The sequence below is a fragment of the Oncorhynchus mykiss genome, chromosome 2 (assembly GCF_057628025.1).
Source record: "Oncorhynchus mykiss isolate SJ-2025 chromosome 2, ASM5762802v1, whole genome shotgun sequence".
Taxonomy (NCBI): domain Eukaryota; kingdom Metazoa; phylum Chordata; class Actinopteri; order Salmoniformes; family Salmonidae; genus Oncorhynchus; species Oncorhynchus mykiss.
The window spans coordinates 74212350-74228866 of NC_143023.1; the positions used below are offsets into that span (position 1 = coordinate 74212350).

At 43.7% G+C, this 16517-nt stretch overlaps 1 protein-coding gene across 50 annotated transcripts in view; it reads right to left on the reverse strand.

Annotated features, from left to right (window-relative positions):
- Positions 1 to 6447: 6447 nt before the first annotated feature.
- LOC110501892 (FERM domain-containing protein 4A) overlaps positions 6448 to 16517 on the reverse strand; it is a 188610-nt gene continuing 178540 nt past the window's right edge. For 21 of the 50 annotated variants that reach the window (XM_090207479.1, XM_090207472.1, XM_090207278.1 and 18 more), the window contains exons 22-24: positions 16001 to 16517; positions 15312 to 15414; positions 6448 to 10913 (exon numbers count right to left, since the gene is read on the reverse strand). The exon at positions 16001 to 16517 is cut by the window's right edge and continues 55 nt beyond it. In XM_090207479.1, coding sequence (XP_090063605.1) covers positions 10811 to 10913; positions 15312 to 15414; positions 16001 to 16517 — 723 coding nt within the window. In that variant the 3' untranslated portion in view covers positions 6448 to 10810. Of the gene's footprint in view, positions 10914 to 14708; positions 14781 to 15311; positions 15415 to 16000 lie in introns of all 50 variants that reach the window. The other 29 variants (XM_090207323.1, XM_090207383.1, XM_090207239.1 and 26 more) reach the window with 3 other exon arrangements.

Genomic DNA, 16517 nt, shown 5'->3' on the forward strand with positions numbered 1-16517 from the left:
TGAATTAAAAAAGCAAGAAAATGGTTTGCTTATATACGGAATTTGAAATGATTTTACTTTTACATTTGATACTTAAGTACAGTTGAAGTTGGACGTTTACATACACTTTAGCCAAATACATTTAAACTCAGATTTTCACAATTCCTGACATTTAATCCAAGTAAAAACTCCCTGTCTTAGGTCAGTTAGGATCACCACTTTATTTTAAGAATGTGAAATAATAGCATAATAGTAGAGAGAATTATTTATTTCAGCTTTTATTTCTTTCATCACATTCCCAGTGGGTCAGAAGTTTACATACACTCAATTAGTATTTGGTAGCATTGCCTTTAAATTGTTTAACTTGGGTCAAACGTTTTGGCTAGCCTTCCACAATAAGTTGGGTGAATTTTGGCCCATTCCTCCTGACAGAGCTGGTGTAAGTGAATCAGGTTTGTAGGCCTCCTTGCTCACACACGTATTTTCAGTTCTGCCCACAAATGTTCTATAGGATTAAGGTCAGGGCTTTGTGATGGCCACTTGGCTTTGTTGTCCTTAAGCCATTTTGCCACAGCTTTGGAAGTATGCTTGGGGTCATTGTCCATTTGGAAGACCATTTGCGTCCAAGCTTTAACTTCCTTACTGATGTCTTGAGATGTTAATTCAATATATCCACATAATTTTCCTGCCTCATGATGCCATCATTTTGTGAAGTGCACCAGGCCCTCCTGTAGCAAAGCACCCCCACAACATGATGCTGCCACCCCCATGCTTCATGGTTGAGATGGTGTTCTTCGGCTTGCAAGTCTCCCCCTTTTTCCTCCAAACATAACGATGGTCATTATGGCCAAACAGTTCTATTTTTGTTTCCTCAGACCAGAGGACATTTCTCCAAAAAGTATGATCTTTGTCCCTATGTGCAGTTGCAAACCGTAGTCTGGCTTTTTTATGGCGGTTTTGGAGCAGTGGCTTCTTCCTTGCTGAGCGGCCTTTCAGGTTAGGTCGATATAGGACTCGTTTTACTGTGGATATTGATACTTTTGTACCTGTTTCCTCCAGCATCTTCACAAGGTCCTTTGCTGTTGTTCTGTGATTGATTTGCACTTTTCGCACCACAGTACATTCATCTCTAGGAGACAGAACGCGTGGAGACAGAATGGTGTTTATACTTGCGTACTGTTGTTTGTACAGATGAACGTGGTACCTTCAGGCATTTGGAAATTGCTCCCAAGGAAGATCCAGACTTATGGAGGTCTACAATTGTTTTTCTGAGGTCTTGGCTGATTTTTTGGGGGATTTTCCCATGATGTCAAGCAACGATGCACTGAGTTTGAAGGTAGACCTTGAAATACATCGACAGGTACACCTCCAATTGACTCAAATGATGTCAATTATCTTATCAGAAGCTTCTAAAGCCATGACATAATTTTCTGGAATTTTCCAAGCTGTTTAAAGGCACAATCAACTTAGTGTATGTCTGTAAACAATTGTTGGGAAAATTACTTGTGTCATGCCCAAGGTAGATGTCAAAACTATAATTTGTTAACAAGAAATTTGTGGAGTGGTTGAAAAACGAGTTTTAATGACTCCAACCTAAGTGTATGGGGAACAGTGAGTTAACTGCCTTGCTCAGGGGCAGAATGACAGATTTTTACCTTGTCAGTTCGGGGATTCGAGCCAGCAACCTTTTGGTTACTGGCCCAACGCTCTGAACCAGTTAGCTTGGGTGCGTGACTTGCCGTTGCGAGGTCAGAATGCTCAGATCAACACTACTCCTCGGCCTAGAGCGTCCAGTGTATGCTCCGAGAGCGAAGCGCTCTGAATTTACGAATGGACAATCTGACAACGATCTGGATTTGCTCACTCTGGCACTCCAGAATGAATTTATGAACACACCCAAAATCGTAAAATGTTTAGCTAATAATTTGCTATGCTAACAAGCTAGCATTAGGTTGCATAGCAACAGCAATAACTGAAAGGATACAAGTATACAGTATACTAAAATGAACTAATAGTATGTAGTATATACTCATTATGTATGTAGTATACAGTATGTTAGTATGGATATTCGAACACAGCTCGAGTCTACCTGATATTGAACTTCTGTCAGTGTCAGGTCAGTAAGACCTTTCTATCTCCCAAGAGAGTTTCCCCAAGTATTTATCACGGTCATTTACATTCACCCGAAGGCCAATGCGAAGAACGCTGCTGATCTTATGTATACTGTCACACAGAAACTGCAATCGGTGTCTCCCTATGCCCCAATATTATTTTAGGTGATTTTAATCACTGTAACATGAAGAAAACTGAAATCATCTATAAATATTTCACCTTCCCAACACGCCTCAACAAGACCCCGGACCTATGTTATGGCTCCATCAGAGGTGCCAGAAGTCTATAGCGAGAGCCCTGCTCGGCTCATCTGACCACAACACAGTGCATCTTCTGCCTCTTGACAGGACTGTGCTGAAGAGGGAGAAAGCGCCAAAGCGGGAAGTGAAGGTTTGGACCAATGAAAGCAATCTGGCATTATAAGGCTGTTTTGACTGCGCAGATTGGGCTGTGTGCCAAGACTCTAGTGTCAATATAGATGAACTCGCTGATGTGGTTTGCAGTTATATTTCCTTCTGTGAAAATACAGTGATCCCTAGCAAAATGTTTACTATCTATACCAAAAACAAGCTTTGGGTTACCAAGTCATTGAAGAGCTTATTGGGTAAAAATAATACTGCTTTCTATGAGGGCAATATGACTGCAAAAAGGGAACCTGGAATTAAGGTGAGAACAGAAATCAAGAAAGATAAACTGAAATATGAGGGAGAAAATTTAGGGGGAACTCAGTAGCAGTAGTAGGGCTGCCTGTAATGGAATGAGAACTATGGTTGGGCTACAAGGGAAACAAGATCATACAGGTTGATGATTTTAACTCAAACAAAGGACTGGCTGATGAGCTAAATGGTTTTAATCTCAGATTTGACAATCAGAACTTTAGTGGAGAAATTACTGAGGTGCGTATGGGGACAATTGTTACTCCCAGAATGGAATTTAGCATCCAGAGTGTCATCAGCCTATTCAGACCGACAAAAGTTAAAAAGAGCCCAGGACCAGACAACGTTGGTGGACAGGTACTTAAGTCAACAACTTAGTGTCATTTTTAATCACATTTTCATTCTGTCACTCGAGCTGCAGAAGGTACCTAAACTCTGGAAGCATGCTACTGTTGTTCCTGTGGCAAAAAGCAAATACCGCAAGGTGCTAAATGACTTTAGGCCAGTGGCACTGACATCCTTGGTGATGAAATCATTCGAGAAGCTAATCAAGAAAGATGTTCTACGTAAGGTTGAGAATTCCCTGGACCCCCTGCAGTTTGCTTACTCGGGGGGTCGAGGACGCCACTCTAACCCTACTCAACTTCCTCTACAAACACCTGGAGGGCCCAAAAACCCATGCGTTCATCGACTTATCGTCGACCTTCAATACAATCCAATCTCATATACTAGCAGAGAAGCTGCTCTCCCACTTCAAACTGGACGTGAGCATTGTGGGCTGGATAGTGGACTTCCTTACCGACCGGTCCCAACAAGTGGCGTCAGGTCAAAGCAGCTCTGCTCCTCCACCGGATCCCCACAAGGTTGTGTGCTCTCTCATTTCCTGTACATACTATACACTAATGACTGTCATAGCAAATATGTAAACAGGCACATCATCAAGTTTGCTGATGACTCTGTCATCGTCATTCTACTACAGGATGGAGAGTCTGAGCATGGGCCTCTGGTAGATGACTCTGTCATCGTCATTCTACTACAGGATGGAGAGTCTGAGCATGGGCCTCTGGTAGATGACTCTGTCATCGTCATTCTACTACAGGATGGAGAGTCTGAGCATGGGCCTGTGGTAGATGACTCTGTCATCATCATTCTACTACAGGATGGAGAGTCTGAAGCATGAGCCTGTGGTAGATGACTCTGTCATCGTCAGTCTCCTACAGGATGGAGAGTCTGAGCATGGGCCTGTGGTAGATGACTCTGTCATCGTCATTCTACTACAGGATGGAGAGTCTGAGCATGGGCCTGTGGTAGATGACTCTGTCATCGTCATTCTACTACAGGATGGAGAGTCTGAGCATGGGCCTGTGGTAGGTGACTCTGTCGTCGTCAGTCTCCTACAGGATGGAGAGTCTGAGCATGGGCCTGTGGTAGATGACTCTGTCGTCGTCAGTCTCCTACAGGATGGAGAGTCTGAGCATGCGCCTGTGGTAGATGACTCTGTCGTCGTCAGTCTCCTACAGGATGGAGAGTCTGAGCATGGGCCTGTGGTAGATGACTCTGTCGTCGTCAGGATGGAGAGTCTGAACATGGGCCTGTGGTAGATGACTTTGTGTCAAGGTTGTGAGAACTGCTTCCTCCACTGAATGTCTCCAAAACTAAAGACATGGCCATTGACTTTAGGAGGCAGCCACTGAACCCCACACCCACTGTGGTCATGAGAAATTACATTGGCCTGGTCAATACCTACAAGTACCTGGGAACAGTGCTGGACAAGTTGATGTTTGAGGAGAACTGATGCCATCTGTAAAAAGGGACAGTAGCTGCTTTTAATGTCAGCAAAAACAATGATGACACTGTTTTACAGGACTTTTATTGAATCTGTGTTGATGTTCTCGATGTTGGCCTGGTTTGGCAATCTTATTGTTTACAACAAAAATAAGTTAGAGAGTCTAGTTAAGGTGGCCAGCAAGGTCATCGGTGTGCAACAGGCACAGCTCTCAGTGACATTCAGTAAGCAAGTGGTGAGGAGAGCTAACATTATCCTAGACTGTCCTGATCACCCTGTCATGACTGTCCTGTGAGGATCCGAATAGGTCAGATCAGCTTGGCAATAAATAACTTCAGCCTCTAACCCGCAGAGGGTGACAGCACACACTCTCAAGGAGAGAACATCCCTCTCCAATGTTCACACAGGAACGTGCCTTTGTCTACACAGACATTTTCCCATCGAAACTCTTACACGTTGTAAAGCAAATACTTGAACAATACTTCTGACATAGAATGTGAGAAATGGTCAGAGGCGATCTAAACAATAATAATGTCATTTGGTTGTTATTTTGTGATGTCATGAAATATTTTATACTGTAACTTGAAAAGTATACACTCTATATCTGTGAAGTGTCCATCCTCTACGTTGTGGATAAAATATGAAAAATTATGATAGTGTTTTTATTAAGAGAGGGATGTGATCTTAGAAACTATAAGAGGAAATTGTTTCTATAACTTTGCACAAGTGAGTAGTCACCTTGAGTGAGGTCAGAGAGTGTGTCAGCCTCACGAACTGCCCCTTTTGAAGAACTGTATAAAATGAGGGGTTAAGAATTAACATATGAGACCAGAGAGGCGTTGAGCTGCAGCTCACGTCCAAAGTGGTTAGAACTCTGAAATCTCAACACGAGGTAGAGACAATAACGTCACCTCCCGGACAATCACTGGTACGGCTGATTAGCTGTCCTAAGTAAAGTATCTAGAAAAGTGAACTTAAGTGGGACCATTCTACTACGCTTATCAAAAATGTTTAACAACCACTCTCGTGGTGCCCCAAATCCTGAGTTCATTGTTACATGATTAATTTAATCGGTTCTGTTCCATTTCAGTACTGCTTGATGTCCACTAAGCAAAGCAAAGTCACACACACACACATACACACGCGCACACACACACTATTTCAAACATGCACACACCATTCCTAAAGGGTTCCTAAATAAAGTGAGACAGGAAACAATTTCTGAGAGCACTGCTATGGGAACACCAGCAGAGAAAATATGGATTTTTTAGAGGAGAGAGGGAGTATAGTGGGAGAGGAAGTGGGGGGGGGAGAGAATGGAGATGGAAAAGGAAGAGTATGGGATAAAAAAAACATCAAAGGGTAAGAGAAAGAAGGCACGGGAAAGAGAATGGGGGGCTAACAGTTGGACTTGCCTGAGTTTGCCTCTCTGATGTGAAGGGATTTTCAATCCCCAGTTTCAAAGAGATGTGGTCCCAGAGTGGGTCTGTCTGAAGACTGGGTCTGTCAGCATGGAGACCACAGGGTGGAGGGTTGTACACGAGTGTGTTCTTTTCAGTGGTGTCCTCCTAATTATTTTCCCATCTGAATGTGGCTTCCTCTCGTTAATTTGCTCTGATAAATGTTCAAGCAATATGGTGTATGCCGGGCCAGCCTATTGTCTTCAGACAGACTCCTATGATATGCTCGTCCCTCAAACGACCTATCAGTCAGTGCAGGCAGAATCGTTCCGCTATCTGACGTAAGACAATGAAGCCAGCCAGGTATTTACTGCATCAGTCCAAAGTTACCAGAACAGAGGAAAGGAGAGGTGGAGAGGAAGCCACTTTGAGCTATTGAGGTGTGAGAGGGACATGCTAAACCTTAAGGAACATACAACAGATTACACAGAGAAGAAGACACCAGGAAACCATCTTGAGAACATTCAGCAATAATTTATTTTCATAATCTGAAAAACCACCAATTCTTCTCATCTGGACAATCCATCATCAGGTGCCAACAACACCATTTAGAAAAATGGAAAGTTCCTATACAAAGTCTTAATAGAAAAAAGAATAAATTAACTGTGGAATTCTGTATTTTTTTGTGTCAATTCCACATAGTTTTTTTCTACAATACCTTTTTTTCGTCAGGTTACAGTTGAAGAGAACCAATAAAATCAGGTTACATGCTCTATGGTCTGGTGGATGGGTGTCCTACTGCCTAAAGGGATGGTCTTTGCTCTGCACAACGTATTAAAACTATTGACAACAATGAGGAGAGTCTATATTCTACGTGACAAAGCGGTAACTGGTCATCATATAGCACCTGAAAGGATTTTTACTATGTCAGAACTTAGAGACAAAAACCAAAGAAACAACTAATACTGGTTAATATAAAAAGGAACATGGTTATGTTAAAAACCCCACTTAGGCTTACAGTGAATGTTAAAAACCCCACTTAGGCTTACAGTGAATGTTAAAAACCCCACTTAGGCTTACAGTGAATGTTAAAAACCCCACTTAGGCTTACAGTGAATGTTAAAACCCCCACTTAGGCTTACAGTGAATGTTAAAACCCCCACTCAGGCTTACAGTGAATGTTAAAAACCCCACTCAGGTACGTACAGGAAAGAGGTTGATAAAAGAGTTCATCTTTAACTATAAAAATGTTTATGTTTCTATGGAGTACAGACAGTATGGGCATAGGGGACCTAGAAGAGGGTACAGCACACATCATCACCACATTGGGTTCAAGGGTCAGAGGGGCCAGGAGTCAAAAGTCAAACTGGGGGTTTGGGTGTGTTGTCATGGATATAGAATGCTTCTCTGTCTAGGCGGAAAAGGTGAGTGGAGAAGGGGAGTATTTTTGTTTTTTTGAGCATGCATGGAATGGTGTGAGCTAGCAGAGGTGTCTCATCCATGGGAAATGGTCAGGCTAATGAGCCTTAGCCTAGCTGATGTGGTTCTAAAGAGGTAAACAACAGGAGTTCAAAGTTCATAAGAAACACAGCACTTTTACCAGGACTTTGCAGTGTGGCAGGGTTGGGGGCCGTGAAACTCGTTCAAACAGAAGGCAATTCAGTCCACCATGCCGCTTGGTGCAAGTTCAACTAATTTGATGGGGTCAGATTTTTGTGCAACATATAAACAATGTTTTCAGATGTTTGTTTTTTTAAGACTCAAGGGAGAATATAAGCCTTTACAAAGCACAGGCAGCTGTGAGAGAAGGACTGCAATTCTTTGCTTTGTTTGGGGTTTTGTACACTGTCCACACATACAGCATTACAACAACGTTGGGCAGAGGCTTCTTTTCCCCAGCAGAAAACCAGAAGGTGTGCTTTAAAATACCTGCTTAAGAATTTGTTTGTGACAAGAGTTGGTCTATGTAAGCGAGAGTTATATGGAAACTACACGTTCTCTCACAGCTGTGTTACAGCGGGATACGGTGATGGCCTCCATTACTAAACCAAGGTCAGTTCATTGATGTTCATTGATGACAATACCTACACAGTAATGGTGCTTTCAAGACAACTGGGAACTCATAATAAAACGAGATCAAATCATGACAGTGATCTTCAGGTTGGAGAAGTCGGAGCTTTAGGATGATCCCAGAGTTTCCGACTTGGAATTCCGGAGGACCGTTCAAAACAAATTTTCCCAGTTGGAGCTTGTTTTTTTTCTGAGTTCCTAGTTGTCTTGAACGCACTGAAATCCAACGTCGGAGATTTCCGAGTTCCCAGTTGTCTTGAACGCACTGAAGTCCGACGTCAGAGATTTCTGAGTTCCCAGTTCTCTTGAACGGGGCACAATAAAAGCACAATGATATAACACCCTTCTGGTGCTGGGGTGACATTATTTATATTCTAGACGTGTGTGTTACTCTTATATAAAGTCTGGATTTACATTTTACATCGTAAATGTGTTGTTATGCAGATGTTTTTAATCCCCTTATATGTATCAAAACGCCAGGAGGAGAACTAGATGAAAACTGGTTCTCTATATAGTAGGCCTATAGTCTTCATACATAGTGTGCAACTGTGTATGTTGTGCTCTGGTAACAACACTTAGATTGAATACTTGACACAGTTACAATAGTCAACACCCTACATAGCAGATCCAGCTCCGATTGGTGTATATACCTCTCCCTGATGTTCTTTTGGCTCTGGGAAGCAGGTTCTCTATATAGCAGACACTGGGTTTGTTCGACATTGCAGCCGACAGTGCAGGTGACTGCTGACTGACTTAGCTACAAATCACCTTGCATCATAAATAACTTATTATTATTTGTAGATCAGTCAGTCAGTCACAATGTACCCATGATATATCATAGTTTTGATGCTCTCGAACACAGCCACTTCCTCTGCTAGACTAGGAACCGGGCCCTGTGGGATTTGTAGTTATATGGTTTGTAATTTTAGTGAGTGGCTGTTTTCAGTGCTGGGTTACAGTACAGACTTTAAGCACCACCATAGATGGCACTGATGAGAAAAGTGTGTGTGTCCACAAACAAGATGTGTGTGTTCTGACTGGTGATAGGAGAGACTTTAGGCAGAGAGAATATAGCCTGAGATAGTGACCTGTACAAAAGAGTACCCACTGGAGTTTACAGGCCTCATGCCTGATCTAAATGTTTACCCTCAAATATACTACCCTAGTGTCTGAGACAATGACCAATCGTGGAGTTGGACAGACAGATTGATGTCACAGAGACAGACTGGTCCTTAAATATGGGTTGCCTCCCATTTTTAACAGAGGACTAGAGGACTGCGCAGAGAGTCAGATATCACAACGCCTCGAGAAGTGTTTAACATCTCACCAATTTTATCATAGGCGCAGCTCGATATAGAAGGAGGGGAGTGCCCTTCGCTGCAGCTGTGTGATCGATCAGCTCCACAGCATACGCCCATCACCAGAGAGAGAGAGGAGTGGGAGACACACACAGTCCTAAGCATCCAATCAGCTTTCACTTCTTACCAGGAAGTGAAACGAAGGGGTTGATCCAGATGAAATAGACCACTGAAAGCCTGCAGATATGATTGGAAATAAACACCCAAAACTATATGTGGTCTTAACCTGAAAACTGCTACACATATAGCTACAGTTTCAACCATCACAAACTCAAGACATTGGCTTTCAATGAGATTCCTTGCATATTGTGGCTTGGCATTTCAGGGCCCAAACCTTGAATAAGTGTCTGTGGCCTGTGGCACAGTCTGTCCCCGTCTATCTCTGATCTGGCTGTGCAGGGCCCCCAGTCTGTCCATAGTCTCCCAGTACAGCTGACCACAGTCCCCCAGTATACAGTAGTGGCAAAACATCCCAGTCCAGGAGCTCACTGCTCAGTAGAAGTGTGGATCATCCCAGTACAAGAAACTAGTTGATCAGTGTGGCTGGCTGTTGTACACTACCAGTTCAGATTACTGACATCCCAGTAGACGTGCTGAGCAGGATCCCAGTAGAATTGATCAGTCTTTAAGTTCCTTTGAGGACTCCTAGTATTGTGGGGTGTAACTCCCAGTATGATAAACCAGTGTTCCCAGTGTGCCCATGAGACTGGTGCCATTGGTCAGCCAGATGGATCTTTGGTTGTGGGATAGGAGTTGGGATTGGGATTAGGATTTTTGGGAATGTTTGCCTAGTCTTTCAGATAATCTATAATTCTCCAATAATCCACTCTGCAATTTTTCTGAAGAGTGAAACATATTCTGAAGGTTTTCATAAAGAGGGGTGAATCGAGACTCTCCCGCATTTTGTTGTTGTTGTTGTAGAAAACGATAGAGAAATAAACTAAAACATAAAACATGAAATGAATGAACCTAGCAGATCAAGCGTACACACACAAAGGTCCAGAACATGAGCCAAAACACATGGGAGCACACTGGCAGCACACTTGGGTCAGGGGTAGATATGAGACAGGGCCTGGTGGGCTGAGTGTATTCTGGGTTTACCCCTCCTCCCCCCTTGCCCATTCCTGGTTATCCTTGGGCTCAGACTGGAGCAGACTCAGGGTCAGGGATTAAAGGTCAGAGTTCACGCTCAGAGTTCAGGATCGGAGGCTATGGTTGGTTGTTCCACAGCAATAGTCGTGTTGGTCCTAGAACCCCTAGTTCAGCCAAGCCCGATATGCACAGAAACTGATAAAGGGAAAGATGGATGAAGGGAGGAATGGATGAGGGTTTCCTGCCCATGATAAGGCCAATCTAGTCAGCACTGGAGGAGAGGTTGGTGGGGGCTGTAAGGATCAGTTGAGATGTTGGAGGTTGTGTCAGTAAGGATCAGTGTTGAGGGTCAGTAGGTCAGACCAGGGTTCCAGGTTTGGCCTTGTCGTGTCCGTACCACTGGACATCTGCCAGCTCTGAACACAGAGGACTGCTGAGGAAACAGCTATCATTGAATGACCTATAGAGAGAGAGAGAGAGAGAGAGAGAGAGAGAGAGAGAGAGAGAGAGAGAGAGAGAGAGAGAGAGAGAGAGAGAGAGAGAGAGAGAGAGAGAGAGAGAGAGAGAGAGAGAGAGAGAGAGAGAGAGAGAGAGAGAGAGAGAGAGAGAGAGAGAGAGAGAGAGAGAGAGAGAGAGAGAGAGAGAGAGAGAGAGAGAGAGAGAGAGAGAGAGAGAGAGAGAGAGAGAGAGAGAGAGAGAGAGAGATATGGTTTTATGCTTTAATGGTTACTTCATTTGCCTAGACCTAAAGCTTTTGTGAAAACAACGTGCACAATCCATGATGCCTTTACCTCTTTTCCGGCCTCATTTCAAACTGATCTCTCAATCCTCCTATATCTCTGTCTCTATGGCAGCTCACTAACGTCCTGTTAGTGTACTAGTCTAAAACTACACTAGGTGACTAGTTTTATAATGAATTAACTGGTATTATGGTGGATACACCCTGTGGCTGCTGCTTTGCTATCCTTGAGATGGACTGAATGAGAGCACACGTCACAAACAAGTCAACAGTGAGAAATGCCATTGAGTTGAATAAGTTCAAGTTCAATCAAAGATGGTACTACAGTACACTAGGGCTGTCCCCGACTAAAAAATATAATGGTTAAAAAAGAAAAGAGTTGTCTGTTCTTTTGACCAATTTGATTGGTAGAAATATTAAAACGTGTATTTTTCCATATATAGACACATCCTATTGTTTTAATCAAATCAACTATATGCACGTAGCTTATCTGATGCTTTAAGCAAACTGTTTGATTAAATAATTAAGAAACACAAATGACTAGAGGGAGTCCGACCGCAATTGATTTGATTGTGCTGCCTGGCTCAGACTTGCTGCGCTGTGCTAAAAAAACAAGACAGCGAGTGACTGGTTATTATGTGTAGATTGAAAAAAATCTATTTAATGCATTTTAGAACAAGGATGTAACATAACAAAATGTGGGAAAAGTCAAGGGGACTGAATACTTTCTGAATACACTGTATATGGATGTTTTATAAAGCCAGGCACATTTAGTAGGCTGTTGATTATAGACCTAATTAAGTTGGGGTTTCCTCTCTCCTCATTTTCTTAGGCAATTTAGACAAGGGCTGTTTTCTCCTCTCTTAACTCCGCTGCTGCCTTCGCTGCATTGTTCTCAATATGCTGGTTAACTTTGCTATTATGCACATAGCAACATGGTCTAGGAAAAGGCGCCAATTCAATAGTGCACTGATGTGTTTCAGAACTGCGGACAGCGACCACTATTTAATGTGGGAGAAAGCACATTTGTTATAAAATAATATTATTTTTATTTGTGTTTCACCATTGTTCTTACATAATATCACCATATACAATTTCAGAAGCACGTCTTAGTAATGGACTGAGCCATCCCCACGGCCTCCACAATGGATCAGTCCACTCAGACAGACGTGAATCAGATAGGTGTCTTGTAGACCATATTTAAATAAAATAAAATAATTTTTTGCTACTGCTTGACTAAAGAAATCTCAGTCGACCAACAGCCTATCGACCAAATAATCGACCAGTCGACTAATTGGAGTCAGCCCTACAGTACACTGTTAGAAAAAAGGTGTTATCTAGAACCTAAAGGGTTCTTCAGCTGTCCCCATAGGAGAACCCCTTGAGGAACCCTTTTTGGTTCCAGGTATTACTTTTTCCACAGAGGGTTCTATATAGAACCCAAAAGAGTTATACCTGGAACCAAATAATACATTTCCTATGTTGACAGACTTTTTTTCTATTAGTGTACAGTAGTGAAGGTTAGGGTTTACTGTAGAGAGCAGCTACAGGCAGAAACAGGAACAGCCAGACACAGCAGACATGCAGTCCAGTTACAGCCATAGAAACAAAGCAGATAGAACACACCATTCCCAAACCTGCTATTAGAATGGATTAATAATGGGAAGACCCTATTCCACTCAGCAGTTGGTACAATACTTAGAATCTAGACAAGCGATTCTATTTCTATACCCCTGATCTAGTTCAGATTCTGTTTCTACATAAAGTGGCATGCGGAAGTGTTCACCCCCATTGGCATTTTTCCTATTTTGTTGCCTTACAACCTGGAATTAAAATAGATTTTTTGGGGGGTTTGTATCATTTCATTTACACAACATGCCTACCACTTAGAAGATGCTAAATATTTTTTATTGTGAACAAACAAGACAAAAAAAATAGAAAACTTGAGCGTGCATAACTATTTATCCCCCCCAAATCAAAACTTTGTAGAGCCAACTTCTGCAGCAATTACAGCTGCAAGTCTCTTGGGGTATGTCTCTATAATCTTGGCACATCTAGCCACTGGGATTTTTGCCCAATCTTCATGACAAAACTGCTCCAGCTCCTTCAAGTTGGATGGGTTCCGCTGGTGTACAGCAATCTTTAAGTCATACCACAGATTCTCAATTGGATTGAGGTCTGGGCCTTGACTAGGCCATTCCAAGACATTAAATATTTTCCCTTAAACCACTCGAGTGTTACTTTAGTAGTATGCTTCAGGTCATTGTCCTGCTGGAAGGTGAACCTCCATCCCAGTCTCAAACCTCTGGAAGACTGAAACAGGTTTCCCCTCGAGAATTTCCCTGTATTTAGCGCCCTCCGTCATTCCTTCAATTCTGACCAGTTTCCTAGTCCCTGTCGATTAAAAACATCCCCACAGCATGATGCTGCCACCACCATGCTTCACTGTGGGGATGGTGTTCTCGGGGGTGTTGAGAGGTGTTGGGTTTGCGCCAGACATAGAGTTTTCCTTGATGGCCAAAAAGCTACATTTAGTCTCATTTGACCAGAGAGGAAGTCTCCCACATGCCTTTTGGCGAACACCAAACATGTTTGCTTATTTTTGTTGGCCACTCTTCCGTAAAGCCCAGCTCTGTGGAGTGTACAGCTTAAAGTGGTCCTATGGACAGATACTCCAATCTCCGCTGTGGAGCTTTGCAGCTCCTTCAGGGTTATATTTGGTCTCTTTGTTGCCTCTCTGATTAATTCCCTCCTTGCCTGGTCTGTGAGTTTTGGAGGGCGGCAGGTTTGTTGTGGTGCCATATTCTTTCCATTTTTTAATAATGGATTTAATGGTGCTCTGTGGGATGTTCAAAGTTTTGGATATTTTTTTATAACCCAACCCTGATCTGTACTTCTCCACAACTTTGTCCCTGACCTGTTTGGAGAGCTCCTTGGTCTTCATGGTGCCCCTTGCTTAGTGGTGTTGCAGACTGGGGCCTTTTAGAACAGGTGTATATATACTGAGATATGTGACAGATCATGTGACACTTAGATTGCTCACAGGTGGACTTTGTTTAAATAATGATGTGATTCTGAAGGTAATTGGTTGATCTTATTTACATATGCATGCACCACTCTTCCGTTTTTATTTTCATTTTATTTTTTGAAACAAGTTATTTTCTTAATTTCACTTCAACAACTTGGACTATTTTGTGTATGTCCATTACATGAAATCCAAATAAAAATAAATTTAAATTATAGGTTGTAATGCAACAAAATAGGAAAAATGCCAAGGGGAGTGAATACTTCTGCAAGGCACTGTATCTAGTCAAGCGGATCTATTTCTACGTCCCTAATCTAGTTCAGGTTTCTATGTCTTTGTGTCAGGACTCATTCTATGGGGTGTGTTTCTACGTGTTCAGACAGGTTTGGTTCTATGGTCTATGGTTCTACATTGTTGTTCTGTTGTTCTCTGGTCTATCTGTTGTGTTTCCAGGTCTGTGTTCTGGCAGAGTCCTGGCAGACAGACAGTACCTCTATGCTTCAGAGCTGGGCTGAGGGGGAGACTGACACACGTCTTCAGTAGGAGAGCTGTCTGCTGTACCGCTAAACCAGGAAACACACAGACAGACAGACAGCAGAGAGGTTAGTACAGACAGAGAGGGAGAGAGATGAACAGGGACGGAATGAGAAGGAAAAAGAGAGAATAGCGAAAGAGAAAGAGAGAAGTTAACAAATCATTCTGGCGTATTTAGTGTGAGGGTGAGAGTTAGAACAACGTCAAGTCCAAGTCCTTTAGGAAGACAAGACAGCCCTGTGATCAGTAGCTAGACTGAGTACCGTGCTGTAGAAGGGCAAATGGTATGTGTAGGTTGGAGGTTATAAAGAGGTTATAAAGAGAAGCAGAGCTGAAGATGCTTTGATAGGATGCAGATTATGTCCTGTGAATGGTAATACAGGAGCCAGACCTTCTAACCTTTACCCTTTGACCCAGGGTTAAAGGCCCAAAAGGAGCAGGATCCTGAGTGCCTGGTCTTCATCCCCAAACACGTTATAACTCACTCTGCCAATGATGTATTGGTGTGTGTATGTGTATGTAGTTTGTGTGTGTATAGGTTGTGTGTATGAGTGTCGTACCCGCTCTGCCAGTTGAGGATGTGTTGTGGGCTGCAGGGGGGTATGGGGGTGGCAGCCTGTTCACTGGAGGGAGTCACACTCCTCTGGCTGTGAGGGGACGCTGCTATACAGAGAGACACACAGTTATACACAGTTACACACAGTCATACACACACACACACACACACACGCACGCACGCACAAAGACAAAGGTCGGTGGTCAGGGGCTGCGGAATCCCAGCTATGCCTCAGATAGGGGGCTTAAAGTGGGGGTGTGACCACTGTGACAAACAGGCTCCTTTAGTTCAGGGATCGCTTTACGCCCACTCTCCTTAACAGAGGCCCCTCTCCTTCACATACAGGCCTTGTTGGCGCAGTAGGCAGCGCGTCAGTCTCATAATCTCAATGTAAATAATAGGAAATGCAACATCTATCCTTAACACTGCCTTAGCAAACCCAGTCAAAACTCCAAACTTAGCTTTGAACATAAACTATGTCTGTGTAACCTAATGTAGCTGGTGTAAAATATAATAAAAACTGTCGGGAGAGGGCCTCTGCTGCACTATTCAACCAATCCAGACAAGGCTGTGGAGGAGTTATGAGGCCATATCACATTGTTAATGTCCAAAAGCGGAAGTCGTGTCACAAGTGGAAGCTGTGTTGTTGCGACCCAACTGAGGGTGATGAGTGTGTGGTGTGTTGTCACCCACCTGGCGATCCCTTGGCGAGCGTCCCCACCCTGTTGCCTCGTCCGTGTCCCAGAGTGCCTTGCAACGAGCCGCTGTCTGACGCATTGGAGCCACAGTGACTCCTCTCCTTTAGACTGCCCGATGAGCGCTGGTACCAACACCTCAGCTCGTCCGACACCACCGCCCTCCCCCCTCCTCCCCCCTCTCGCCCCAGTGAGGGAGTCCGTACAATCTGGGAGCGGGACGGGGTGAGTCTGCCACTCCCCTCTCCCCCCTCCTCACCCCCCCAGGTCTCCTTGTAGAGACCCCCGGCTGTGTAGGAGCTGGAGGTTTTGAACTGGGCCTTGACGCTGTAGTGGCCCTCCTGGTCACTCTCTAGGCTGCGCACCACCACCGGGTTGGGGCTTCCCTCTACGTACAGGGGGTACTCTTTAATCCGGTACTGGGACGAGGGCTGGCTCTGGCTGTGGAGGTACACCCCATGCTGCCCTGACCCAGTCCCTGCTCCCCCCGTACCACCGCACCCTGAACCGTTCTT